This window comes from Macaca fascicularis, chromosome 17 (genome assembly GCF_037993035.2).
Source record: "Macaca fascicularis isolate 582-1 chromosome 17, T2T-MFA8v1.1".
Lineage (NCBI taxonomy): Eukaryota > Metazoa > Chordata > Mammalia > Primates > Cercopithecidae > Macaca > Macaca fascicularis.
The window spans coordinates 15,267,662-15,281,855 of record NC_088391.1 but is presented as its reverse complement, the minus strand read 5'-3'; the positions used below and the strand labels follow the sequence as shown (position 1 = coordinate 15,281,855).

General features: G+C 38.3%; 1 protein-coding gene and 1 long non-coding RNA gene across 12 annotated transcripts in view; one reads left to right on the top strand and one right to left on the bottom strand.

Moving 5' to 3' along the window:
* Positions 1-9,786, top strand: part of LOC141408966 (uncharacterized) — a 51,522-nt gene extending 41,736 nt beyond the window's left edge. Inside the window, exon 2 of the long non-coding RNA XR_012426819.1 lies at positions 8,896-9,786. This is a non-coding gene — a long non-coding RNA (uncharacterized lncRNA). The remainder of the gene's footprint in view (positions 1-8,895) is intronic.
* The window catches only part of NBEA (neurobeachin), a 741,630-nt gene that overhangs the window by 23,342 nt on the left and 704,094 nt on the right, over positions 1-14,194 (bottom strand). For 5 of the 11 annotated variants that reach the window (XM_065533146.1, XM_015439142.3, XM_074021838.1 and 2 more), the window contains 4 exons: positions 8,943-9,032; positions 5,158-5,350; positions 3,252-3,323; positions 435-590 (listed from right to left, as the gene is read on the bottom strand). In XM_065533146.1, the coding sequence (XP_065389218.1) occupies positions 435-590; positions 3,252-3,323; positions 5,158-5,350; positions 8,943-9,032 (511 nt within the window). Of the gene's footprint in view, positions 1-434; positions 591-3,251; positions 3,324-5,157; positions 5,351-8,942; positions 9,033-9,359; positions 9,423-14,194 lie in introns of all 11 variants that reach the window. The other 6 variants (XM_005585622.4, XM_065533145.2, XM_074021836.1 and 3 more) reach the window with 3 other exon arrangements.

Here is a 14,194-nt window from a genome sequence, read left to right as displayed (position 1 = left end):
TCATCTATAGGCTGATAAAGTTACAATGTTATTCAAATCTAGCTACAGGTTGCTTTCTTGCATTGCTTTTGAAAATTTATACAAGAATGTCACTTGAGATTTTTAAGGAAAAGACTTTATTAAATAACACGATCATGATTTTTCTCTTCAGGGTTTGGGCCAGACCAAGGGGAGTTTCAGGATCTTTTACTGCATATGAATTTGTGGGAAGGGAAAAATAGCCCTATTTGTCCTATGAACTCAGGGATCATGCTAATGTTTGGAATATATGAAGTTATAGTTACTTCACTTACAATGTGAACATTTAATTTGAATCTTGACTATTCAAGTTGGCAAATGATAAAAATGCCTACATCAAGTATGATTTCATATTCAGCTTTGGTTTTAACAATAGTCATTTTGAAGAGAATACGGTGTTTCATAGTTAGGATTACCTGTTTCTGTAGAATAAACTCTGAAGCTCTTATCCCAGAATCCACAGATAAGAATATAGCGATTATCTGCTGTGACCACAAAACAATGTGCATTGATTTGTATACTCTGGTCAACGAGGTCTGTGATCTGCCGTTTGTTTACACCAGAATTATTGGCTAAAAATAAATGGAAAAAAAAATTTGAAGATTCCATATGAGTTTCTCCAAGCACTCATAGAAGGAAAACAATACTTTCATGCTTCATTTATCCAGGAATAGTTTTGTTTAATGGTATGAGATTATTAAGATTCTCCCTTGAGGAATAAAGATTTCCTTAGTAGCAGTGATTATTTATGAACCATATTATGTATTTTAAAATTCTGCCAGAAATTTCAGTTCTCCCTCCACCAATAAATAAAAACAATATGAGGAATTCAAGAAAATTAATTTACAACATAATACAATATTTTAATGCATTTAATTCTTTAGGTGCTCACTACACACAAGTTCATTAGTTTATAAGAATCACATGAGAACTAAATATTGTATAAAGTATGTTATTAAGGAAGAGATATATTAATATTTGCCCCAGTCTGTCATTTTCGGATGGTATTTTTATAATTCCCCTGAAAAAGGAGGGTAGAGATTTGAGCAAGTGATGTTGTTATGTGGGTAGCCCCACAGGGAGCTTCAGGTCAGCAGCTTTACAGGCCTGGATTGTCAACAGACAGAAGGCCTTTCCAGAATGGGCTAGCAGGGGAGGCGAGGAACAAAAAAGATGCGAGAGGGACTGGTGAGGAAAGAGACAGGCAAAGAATCAGTGCAGAGCCCTGAGATTGAATCTGAATAAAGTCAGGAACTCAGAGACACCATCTGATTTCCCCAGTGCCTGTCTGCATGCCAGCCTGTCCCTTACTGCACGCCATCCTTTCAGGATAAATCCCTGGGCTGAATTCTTAAACAGAAATGCAGATGTAGAAGGTCACCACCACTCTCTAACACCAGTTAAATATAAGTACTACTATTTGTAGACATCTACTAACACTATAAAAATAACTACTAGGAAACATAATAAAAAAATTATACAAAAAAGTCAGTAAGGAAAAAAAGACCAAAGATCCCAGGCCACTTGAAAACTATACAATTGGTCCTTTACTAATTAGAATAGACCTATTAATTTTTCCATGGTTACATACTAGCTGTATATTTCATTGTCAATGTCTGCTGGAAAGAGAAATAGCTACACTAGACTAATAATATTCTTAATCCTAAACCTTATAAGCTCCCAAAGAAATGTAAATGGTATTTTGTGTATGGGTATAAGTAACTAATTGAAATGCCTGTATCTTATCTTATTTCCAGGTTCAAAGACGAAGGATGAATTTGAATCTAAGAATAAGAGGTTGCGCGTGGTGCCTCACGTCTGTAATCCCAGCACTTTGGGAGGGCTGGGCAGGTGGATCACTTGAGGTCAGGAGTTCGAGACCAGACTGGCCAACACGGTGAAATCCTGTCTCTACTAAAAATACAAAAATTAGCCAGGTGTGGTTGTGCACCCCTGTAATCCCAGCTACTCGGGAGGCTGAGGTGGGGGAATTGGTTTAACCTGGGAGGCGGAGGTTGCAGTGGCCCGAGATTGCATCACTGCACTCCCTCCTGGGTGACACAGTGAGACTCCATCTCAAAACAAAAAAACAAAAAAACAAAAAACAAGAATCAAAGAATAAAACACCATGACTTTAATATGTAGCTTAATAACTTTTCGTAGCATTTTCAATTTTTTTCTAATTTATCTTACTAATCATTCAATGATACATATAGAACAAACATTACTAAAAACTGTCTTACAGATACGAAACTGGAAGGGCCTAGAAAGACTAAGAAGCTAGCTCTGGATCAAATGGCTAATACATATGTACATGATTATTTAAAAATATTTTGAATGTCTGCTGCAAAGAGTTATAGCTCATCAGTTTGCAATTCACATGAAACATTTGCTTTACAACATGTTAGTTTTAAAAAATTCAGTGATAAAGACTGCCAGAAAAGATGCTCTTCAATATTAGTTTCCTTTTTTTTTTTTTTGAGACAGAGTCTTGCTCTGTCGCCCAGGCTGGAGTGCAGTGGCACGATCTTGGCTCACTGCAAGCTCTGCCTCCCGGGTTCATGCCATTCTGTTGCCTCAGCCTCCCAAGCAGCTGGGACTACAGGCACCTGCCACCAGGCCCGGCTAATTTTTTTGTATTTTTAGTAGAGATGGGGTTTCACCGTGTTAGCCAGGATGGTCTCCATCTCCTAACCTCATGATCCACCTGTCTTGGCCTCCCAAAGTGCTGGGATTACAGGCGTGAGCCACTGTGCCCGGCCTTTTTTTTTTTTTTTAAATTTAAGTTCTGGGGTACATATGCACAATATGCAGGTTTGTTAGGTATATATGTGCCATGTTGGTTTGCTGCACCCATCAACTCATCATTAACATTAAGTATTCCTCCTAATGCTATCCCTCCCCCAGCCTTTAAAAATCTTTTTGAATCCTTATATTTTAAATAATACTGAGCTGTTAGAGAACATTTTAGGCTGAAAGAAAATACAGTTTGGAATTATTTGTCTTATTTATAACCAACTTAAATGACCTCCAAAAATATCAAGAAACAGTTGCTTTAATACCAAAAAGTTCTTAGATGTCATATTATGATTTATACAGCTCTTTGATGATAATTTGATATTATTAGCAAATTAATCTTGTGGTAAAAAAATATTTAACTATCTTATGAAAAATAACTATATATGAATGTGTGGATAGTATCCATGAAAATTTATTCTTTTTTATTAACATACCAATTAATGGATCCATTTCAATGGGAAGATGGTGGGCTTGATCCAAGGAGTATCCTGGAGCTCCTCTGAGGCCTAAAGATTAAAAAAAAGAGAGAAAAACATGAAATTCTCAGAAGGAATTTCCTAATGGGCAGTGTTTGATGATGATTTTACAAAACGCATATTTGCTTAAAAATTATTTGGTAAATTTCTCTGATTCAGTTACACTATGCGTCTCTGTAGACAGCTTTACAAAACAATCACAACAGGGACTTCAGGTTTCCACTTAGGATGTAGAAGGCTGGAAAGAGTTTTGTTTCTGTTCTAATGATGAGAAAAAGCTGGATAAATAGAAGATCGTAACATTTATTGAACCCATCAAAAAGCGAAGGTTACTGAGCAATCAATCAGCCTGAAATCAATGAAAGGGCTATGCTTCCAAGCAGGGATGGGAATGAGCCTGGGCTCACCTGGGGCAGGACAGAGGAAGCTGGGGCTGCCATCCAAGGGGGCCTTTTTTTCAACACATGACAAGTAAATTGAAGGTGTAAAATTGGGCCACACCTAAAATCTTAATCTCACTAAAAGCTACTTTCAGAAGATTAATGTTTAGGGCTTGATGAAGTTCATTAGTCATAGTTTTTCACATGTGATTATATAATATATACAACACTTTTGAACAATTTTAAATAAAACTTTAGTCCTTTATAGTTTTTCTCAATGCAAAACATTTCTAGAGGCTGTCTCCTGATAATAATATAGTCATAAATTTTTCTTAAGATATTTGCTGCCTATCTCTGATTGAATGGAAGTAGCATTACCTTATGTTGATAATATCACCAATAACCTTAAAATAAGTGCACTTAGAAACTCTTAGGAGATAAAGCTATGGTACAAATCACTGTATTTTTTAAAGCAATGTAGAGGTCAGTGGAATACAAAGATTCAGGTTATTTCGGCATGACTCAGTTACTCAACTCTGGAGACCGGGGTAGTCCTTGGCTTCCTGGGAGATCTCAAGTGGTGAATTGGGCCAACTAAATCTTTTGGTCATATCCACTTCTGCCCTGGTTAAGGATCAATATGTCTAAATGTTTTTTTTTTTTTTTTTCCAAGATGAAGTCTCACTCTGTTGCCCAGGCTGGAGTACAGTGGCGCGATCTCAGCTCACTGAAACCTCTGCCACCCAGGTTTAAGCGATTCTCCCACCTCAGCCTCCCAAGTAGCTGGGATTACAGGTGCCTGCCACTGTGCTGGGCTAATTTTTGTAGTTTTAGTAGAGATGGGGTTTCACCATCTTGGCCAGGCTGGTCTTGAACTCCTGCAATATGTCTAAATGTTTGCCACAGCATTGTGCCGCTTCAAGATGTATTGGCTGGTACTTTCAGGAGTGACTTTGAAGAAACACATGTGAAATATGAAATCACTGGAGAATTTAGATTTTGTCTTTTTGCAAAGATTCTAGCTCTGCAAAAATAGAGCTGGTGCTTGTTTTGTTTATTGCTGTATATACAGTGCTTAGGACTACTTGACACATAATAGTCATTCAAATATTTGCTTGTAAATTACTGATAAAAGAGGATTTGAAGCCAGCATACAGAAACCCACATTCAAACTCACTTCTGTTTGATATAGGAAAAAAGTGGGGTACATTTTTTTGCAATTAGGCAATAGCAGAATAGAGTAGGAGAACCTGAATTATTGGTAGAACTGCTTCAATTTGTCAAATATTTATTGAGTACTTAACTAACATACAGCAGAAATGAAGAAGACAGATAGGAGTCACTCAGTTGGGTTTGACAATTAGTTATTTAGTCTGCTGTTTTTTGTAGATAATGTGGAATATGAGCTAATCCCAGCACACTTTTTTACCTTCATTGTAGCTTTTAAGAAATCTTTAGTAAGCGATTTGCTCAGGCACACATACCTACTGTGTTGTGCCATCTATTCACTGCAAACAGTCGGCTGCAAGTCACTGTCACCACTGCGGGGATGGTCAAGTGGGGCAGGGTGTTGGCTGCCACATGGGTTACTGGAGAATTTGAAGGAAACTTCAGCACCATTATCACATCCTGTTGCATCTGATCTTTAAACATGAGCGGACTCTGTGGAAGGAAACACTGTTGAATAGAAAGGGAAGAGAACAGAGGAAGACAAAAGGAATAACACAGTTAGTGAAAGGCCTAGGGAGAATGAGGTTAAACAGACAAGGCTAGCACGAGCCACACACAAGGAGGAAAGGCCACCTACACTTTGTTTTTCTTTTGAGACAGGGTCTCGTTCTGTCCCTCAGGTTGGAGTGCAGTGGCGGGATCTCGGCTCACTGCAAGCTCCGCCTCCCGGGTTCACGCCATTCTCCTGCCTCAGCCTCCCAAGTAGCTGGGACTACAGGCGCCCGCCACCACGCCTGGCTAATTTTTTGTATTTTCAGTACAGATGGGGTTTCACCGTGTTAGCCAGGATGGTCTGGATCTCCTGACCTCGTGATCCGCCCGCATCGGCCTCCCAAAGTGCTGGGATTACAGGCGTAAGCTACCGCGCCCATCCCACCTAAACTTTCATACTGGTGAATGTTTGCCCCAAATCGAGCAGCTTTGACTTGGGGATGGCAGAGAGACTAGAGAATAAGAATTATGTGAAGTCAGTAATACAGGGACACAGAATCATTAAAGACCAGCCTCAATTCAAGTATCGCCACAATGCAATGTGAAAAGTTAGCTCACAGACACACCCACACGATGTAACACAGTTATTCAATGCAGCTTAAAAATCAGTTTGGTGGGAAAGTCAGTCAAATCAGTGACTCACATTTTTTACATGAAATATAAAGTGAATTGACTAATACTTTCATGTCTATCTGGTTGATCTGGGGTCATGACTACAGTCTAAGTAATTAAAATACAATAGCCTCCACAAAGAGGCCCAGCGCTTCCCTGGCAGTGCTCCCCAGGTTCTGCTCTGGCACTGACTGTTTATGGTTCAAGCCTTGTTTCTGCCTTCTAGGCTGGGAGCTTATGGAGGGCCAATGCTTTTTCTTCTTCTTTTTTAAAAAATTATTTTAAGTTCCAGGATACATGTGCAGGACATGCAGGTTGTTACATAGGTAAACATGAGTGATGGTGGTTTGCTGCACAGATCAACCCATCACCTAGGTAGTAAGCCCTGCCTATATTAGCTATTCTTGATGCTCCCCTCCTGCCACCCCCACCCCCACGACAGGCCCCAGTGGGTGTTGTTCCCCCTCGTGTGTCCATGTGCTTTCTTCTTTCTGTTTTTAGCCTCTGTTTTGTAAACATCTAGCATATGACTTGACAGAAAGTGGATACTATAAGTCCGACAAAACACTACAAATACCACCATATTAAAAACATAAAGTAGGGAGGTTGGAAATAACCATGATTTAGCTTTCATATATGTTTCATGATGGTTTGCAGTATATATGAATTCTCTGCTAGATGAACTTAGAAAGCTTAGATTTTCTTTATAAACAGTTTAATGCCAATTCAGTCTCCAACAACTTCCCCTAGGAAAGTAATGAATTCTGACTGGGCATATCTCCAGGATAAATATTTTTATTATTATTATTAAACACAGAAAACTAACATGGGAATAAAACTCTTCTGCCAAAGCATTTCATAAAATAAAGTGTTAGAGATATCCTCCTGGACAGTTTATTAAAAATGGTGAGGCTCCAAGGCCACATCTCTGTGTCTACAATGTGGCTGAGGCTTTATACGGCAACAGCCTGAGCTTGGTGCAAACCTTTCTGTTTAGTCATACAGAAGGACCAACTGCAGTCAAAAGAGTTCATTAGTGAGTAACCAAGGGGGACGAAGCTGTTTGGCTGAGCTGTTGTAGGAAGGTTTAAAAAAAAAAAAAAAAAAGAGTTTAAACACACACCAGGCATGGCGGCTTATGCCTGTATTCCCAGCACTTTGGGAGACTGAGGGTCCCCAGGAGTTCAAGACCAGCCTGGGAAACATAGTGAAACCTAATCTCTACAAAAAATTTAAAAAATTTAGCCAGACATGGTGGCACACACCTGTAGTCCCAGCTACTAAGAAGGCTGGGGAAGAAAGATCGTGTGAGCCCAGGAGTTTGAGGCTGCAGTGAGCCATGATCATGCCACTATATTCTAGCCTGTGTAACAGAGTGAGACCTTATCTTAAAGGTTTAAAACAAATGCATTTAGGTCAGGCTCAATGGCTCATACCTGCAATCCCAGCATTTTGGGAGGCCGAGGCGGGCAGATCACAAGATCAGGAGTTCGAGACCAGCCTGACCAACATGGTGAAACCCTGTCTTTACTAAAAATACAAAAATTAGCCAGGGGTGGTGGTGCGCACCTGTAATCCAAGTTACTTAGGAAGCTGAGGCAGGACAATTGCTTGAACTTGGGAGGCGAAGGTTGCAGTAAGCTGAGATTGCGTCACTGCACTCCAGCCTGGGTGACAGAGTGAGACTCTGTCTTAAAAAAAAAAAAAAAAAAAAAAAAAGCATTTATGTGTTTCCCAAAAGTTTGACTACTGATTTCTTGAAAGGTTAGAGAAAGTATTTGTGACCGTATCTCCAGCGCTTAGCATCAGATCTGACACACAGAAAGGGCTCAATAAAAATTTGTTAAATGACAGAGTAAATGAAAGGTGTGATTAATACTTCCATCACGAAATAACAGCTTATACATTTGTTTACACACACATTATGGACCATATTCCAGAGCTCTTTAAAATTAGAGTACTTGTTGTCTTGAAGTTCGTCTTGTGAACACATTTTTACCTTCAAGTATTTTTTACTTCAGTAAAAAAATAGTGAAAAATCAGTTTAAAAATAAATTCTAAAGAAATTGCTCATAAAAATTTTACCTTTTCCAAATTACTTAAAGAAGAAAATGTTTACTATTTGCTAATAATCTGTAAAGAAACTTTTTTAATGGAAATGGACTTTTAATTCAGATTAAAGTGAAAAGAATATGATTCCCTTAGAAAAGGGGGAATAAGAGGTTTAACCAGTAGCTAATTATGATGATGTCAGCTAACATTTATTAAGAACTTATTGTATGACAGTTGCTGGTCTAAGTGCTATACAGTATTGAATCATTCAATTCTCAGTTGTAGGTACTATGTTTACTCCTATTTTACGGATGCTGAAATGCAAACACAGAGAGGTTAAATACCTTGCCCAAGTCATTTACTAGCTAGTGCAGAGACGGTGTTTGGCCTGTCTGGCTCTGGGGCCCTTACTCTTAACCACTCTGTTCAACAACCTCTCTTCAATAACCATAAATTACCTTTATATTTCTTTCCTTTTCTTCAAATGAACTACTTCCCCTACTGTATGTTGCCCTGAAATTTGGCAATATCATATTGTGTCTGCAATATATTTTTCACTGTAATTTACAAATACAGTCTAATTCTGGTGTCAGTGTGTGTCTCTATGCCTGCGTGTGCATGAATGAGTTTATGTAGAGGCATACATAGAGAAGATGGCTATTTTTTTGAATCCAAAAGTGGGATCGCTTAAGTAAGGCTTAAAGGTAGATTTACACTCCCTTCTCGGTCTCTCCCTAGGGTATTAGTTTGTACTTAGGCTGAAGAGTTAACCAATAAATCGAGAAACCTTTTAAAATATGCTGTTAAAATCACTATTTTATTTGCTCTATTCCCAGGTATAAAGGAAAGAAAAAAAAAACCTCAACATGCTGATATGTCTTACCAGGTGCATGGCAGAGCTCCGAGGCGGATGTGGCTCAATAAGCAACTGAGATGGCGTCTGTCCAAAGTTCTGTATCTGTGCCTCCATGGCCTGCAGGGGAAGGAGGGTGATTGTCATAATCAATATGCATCAAAGAGAGAGGCCAACACACTCTTTGACAATGCAAGTGTATCCCAAGTCAGCCATGAAAAAAAGTCCAGAAAATTCAACGGGTGCTCTTTTCTCAGGGTGCAGAATCATCCAAGTGTTAGTATTTTGTAGACAAGCTTTGCTTCTCCTTCCAAACATGCTTCAGTTAACCCAGTCACTATTCTTATTTCCAGAAGCTGGGGTTAAATGTGGAAAAGCTAACCTGTGAATACATGCATGCAGCTAAAGACCAAAAAACACTTTCCACACTAAATACAGCACATATACCTTAATAAAGTCCTTTGTAAGAAGGAACGTATGGGGGTCTCTAATGAAATAAGTTTCTGGAATCTTAACAGGGAAAAAAAGAACGAGACATAAAGCCTACCAATTATACAAAATAAAATTCAGAAAGTTATAGGTTCCAATTAATTCAGAGGACAATCAGTAGAAAGAACACCAAGATTTTATAGAGTAATTAAATATAACAAAACTTTCGTTACAAAAATATATTTTAGCTTTCTATGCTGTTTTAAGATGAATTCTGGAATATTATTTTTAAGGTATAAATTCATTTTCTCAAAATTTTTCCCTGAAATTTTAGAGAGAACTCACCCAAAAAAGAAAGAAATCTTTCTGTATCCTGAGCTACACACTATTTCATTAAAGCCTATGTAGCTGGATATGAGATTTTATAGCTTCCAATGAATAAAAATAATTTTAGCCCTCAAACTGTCTGGACTGTACAATATACCTTTCTTGTGTGTGTCAAAGTTCAGTATTTCCTCTATACATAAATTCTATAGGCAAAATCTTTCTGAAATATTATATGTAATTTATGTCAACAAGGAGAAGCATGATATTTACTATGATCATTACTCTGCTACCATGCTAATTTTTTCCCTAAATTGTATGCAATTTGGTTGCACATAAAAGTGAAATATGAAAATCATAGCTAGGTGCTTGTAGAAGCACAGGTAAGTTGGTAGATGGCTCCTGACATAGCACCACCACTAATCTCATTGCTATCTGCAATTCTAATTTATAAAGTACTTAAATTTGAAAATCTGCCCTCCTACACTACATTTCAAGAAAATATTTATCAATAAAAATGTGAACCTGCAAATTTATTAGCAATATTAAAGGTGAATGCATCATTATCTGCCATATTTTAGCCATCGCGTAAAGGGGACTTTGGTTCTTTTATCTGCAGAGGCAATGGGATGAATTATTAAATCTCTTTAAGTGCTGTCCAATTTTTATATATACATTTATTTGCATGGTGTCCACTCACAAGTAAAGTGTGACTATTTAACTAAATTTTATTCACATATGATGCATTTACATCCTACTTTTTTTCCCCAATGCAATATTTATGATTATAAAAGGGGAACAGACCATTTCTGGTTAGGTTCACATTTTTAATAACAAACTCTTGAGAATTATTTGGGAAACAAAAGTGGTAATTTTATTGTTAATGCTGCCCTGGTTAGCAAATGTCTAATACCTAGCTTCATATATCATTAACAGCTAAATGTCTCTCTAACAACAGATACTGCTACTCCTGTTTTTACTTCCCAGAAAAAGGACTCAAGTGGGAGTGAGGAGTCAGGGGTAAAATTAAACATGTTTTAATCTCTAGATCAGTGTCTTGCACTTAGTAGGCAGCCTTTAAATGTTTATTGAAGGAATGAGTCAACAAACATGCTTTGCTTGACTCTAGTTTTGTTTCTTAAAGGAAAGTATTAACATGTTCTAGAAAATGTTATGAAATGGGTAAAATTTCTAGAAATCTTCTGTGCAGTTATCTTCAGTGAGTCCCAACTCTGACCTTTTTGGATTAAGGCAGAGTACATATGCATGTATATTTAAAAGAGCTCCCCAATCAGGCATCAGGATAAAGACGAGATTGTGACTAACTTTATCCTTTCATTAAGATAGTCAGTTCTCAACACTGAACGTTTATTTCTTTTGGGACTATACTGACTCCCTCTTCCTTGTGATCTACTTTACATGCCTTCATGACCCAAAGGATCTCAGTCCAGTATTTACCTTTTAGCTATCTGGTAATCCTGCCTTCCAGTAATTCCTTACCCTCTGATTTAAAAATGTACAGATCTTTCTGATCCTGAAAAGCATGCTGTCTCCTTTAAGTTCTACTTCTTATTATTACCAAAACATTTGAGGGGGAAGTGAACGGCTACTATCTTTCTTCACCTGCTCCCCATGTAAGATTTTCTGTCCTTTCCCACTTTCAGGGAGTCATCAATGACCTTCTTGTCAAGTGTGCAGGTCCTGTGCACGGGAGGGTTGCCTGGTGACACGCAGAACCCATTCTGCAACCCATGAATTGTTACAATGAAGTAGTTGTTCTGAGAGCTACTCCCTATGTAGGAGAAAATCCTCCCCGAATGCTAACTTTGGGCAGGGATCTAAATCCTTCACCTCCCAGACTCCCTAAATCATAATGAATGCCCTGCATATTCTCACAGCACATTTTTCTCCTTTACTACAGATTTTAACACACAATTATTTATGTATGTCTGTCTCTTCAGAGTGAATCTCTGCAGGTCAGGACTGTGACTTAATAGAGGCTCTAAAAATATTTGCTGAATATGTAAGTAGGGCATTTGTATAAAACTGAAACCTAGTCTAGAGAAAGAAAAGCACTTCCGAATTTTTTACTTTTACAATTCAATACCACAAAAACAATTAACAGACATTTGTTGAATGCTTACTCTATGCCAAGGAATACAAAGTCAGATACCAGACTGCCCTCAGGAAGTTAGCAGCCCCCAAAATGAAGACGATGAGTGTGTCAGCGCACATGGTAGGGAGCAGGACCGCAGGGGAGGCAAGCCCAGGCTGCCCTGGGAGCCCAGATGAGTGACAGAGGAGAAGGGGAACAGATTCTTAGGAAAAAGGACAGAGTTCAGGTTTGAAGATTAAGTAAGAAGAAGTATGGGATTATGTAAAAAGACCAAATCTACATCTGATTGGGGTGCCTGAAAGTGAGGGGGAAAATGGAACCAAGTTGGAAAACACTCTTCAGGATATCATCCAGGAGAACTTCCCCAACCTAGTGGGGCAGGCCAACATTCAAATTCAGGAAATACAGAGAACGCCACAAAGATACTCCTCGAGAAGAGCAACTCCAAGAAACATAATTGCCAGATTCACCAAAGTTGAAATGAAGGAAAAAATCTTAAGGGCAGCCAGAGAGAAAGGTCAGATTACCCACAAAGGGAAGCCCATCAGGCTAACAGCAGATCTCTCGGCAGTAACTCTACAAGCCAGAAGAGAGTGGGGGCCAATATTCAACATTCTTAAAGAAAAGAATTTTAAACCCAGAATTTCATATCCAGCCAAACTAAGTTTCATAAGTGAAGGAGAAATAAAATCCTTTACAGATAAGCAAATGCTTAGAGATTTTGTCACCACCAGGCCTGCCTTACAAGAGACCCTGAAGGAAGCACTAAACATGGAAAGGAACAACCGGTACCAGCCATTGCAAAAACATGCCAAAATGTAAAGATCATCGAGGCTAGGAAGAAACTGCATGAATTAATGAGCAAAATAACCAGTTAATATCATAATGGTAGGATCAAGTTCATACATAACAATATTAACTTTAAATATAAAAGGACGAAATGGTCCAATTAAAAGACACAGACTGGCAAACTGGATAAAGAGTCAAGACCTATCAGTCTGCTGTATTCAGGAGACCCATCTCACATGCAGAGACATACATAGACTCAAAATAAAGGGATGGAGGAAGATCTACCAAGCAAATGGAGAACAGAAAAAAGCAGAGGTTGCAATCCTAGTCTCTGATAAAACAGACTTTAAACCATCAAAGATCAAAAGAGACAAAGAAGGCCATTACATAATGGTAAAGGGATCAATTCAACAGGAAGAGCTAACTATCCTAAATATATATGCACCCAATACAGGAGCACCCAGATTCATAAAGCAAGTCCTCAGAGACTTACAAAGACACTTAGACTCCCATACAATAATAATGGGAGACTTCAACATCCCACTGTCAACATTAGACAGATCAACGAGACAGAAATTAACAAGGATATCCAGGAATTGAACTCATCTCTGCAGCAAGCAGACCTAATAGACATCTACAGAACTCTCCACCCCAAATCAACAGAATATACATTCTTCTCAGCACCACATCACACTTATTCCAAAACTGACCACATAATTGGAAGTAAACCACTCCTCCGCAAATGTACAAGAACAGAAATTATAACAAACTGTCTCTCAGACCACAGTGCAATCAAACTACAACTCAGGACTAAGAAACTTAATCAAAACCGCTCAACTACATGGAAACTGAATAACCTGATCCTGAATGACTACTGGGTACACAACAAAATGAAGGCAGAAATAAAGATGTTCTTTGAAACCAATGAGAACAAAGATACAACATACCAGAATCTCTGGGACACATTTAAAGCAGTGTGTAGAGGGAAATTTATAGCACTAAATGCACACAAGAGAAGCAGGAAAGATCTAAAATTGACACTCTAACATCACAATTAAAAGAACTAGAGAAGCAAGAGCAAACACATTCAAAAGCCAGCCGAAGGCAAGAAATAACTAAGATCAGAGCAGAACTGAAGGAGACACAAAAAACCCTCCAAAAAAATCAATGAATCCAGGAGTTGGTTTTTTGAAAAGATCAACAAAATTGAAAGACTGCTAGCAAGACTAATAAAGAAAAAAAGAGAGAAGAATCAAATAGATGCAATAAAAAATGAGAAAGGGGATATCACCACCGACCCCACAGAAATACAAACTACCATCAGAGAATACTATAAACACCTCTACGCAAATAAACTAGAAAATCTAGAAGAAATGGATAATTTCCTGGACACTTACACTCTCCCAAGACTAAACCAGGAAGAAGCTGAATTCCTGAATAGACCAATAACAGGCTCTGAAATTGAGGCAATAATTAATAGCCTACCAACCAAAAAAAGTCCAGGACCAGATGGATTCACAGCTGAATTCCACCAGAGGTACAAGGAGGAGCTGGTACCATTCCTTCTGAGACTATTCCAATCAATAGAAAAAGAGGGAATCCTCCCTAACTCATTTTTGAGGCC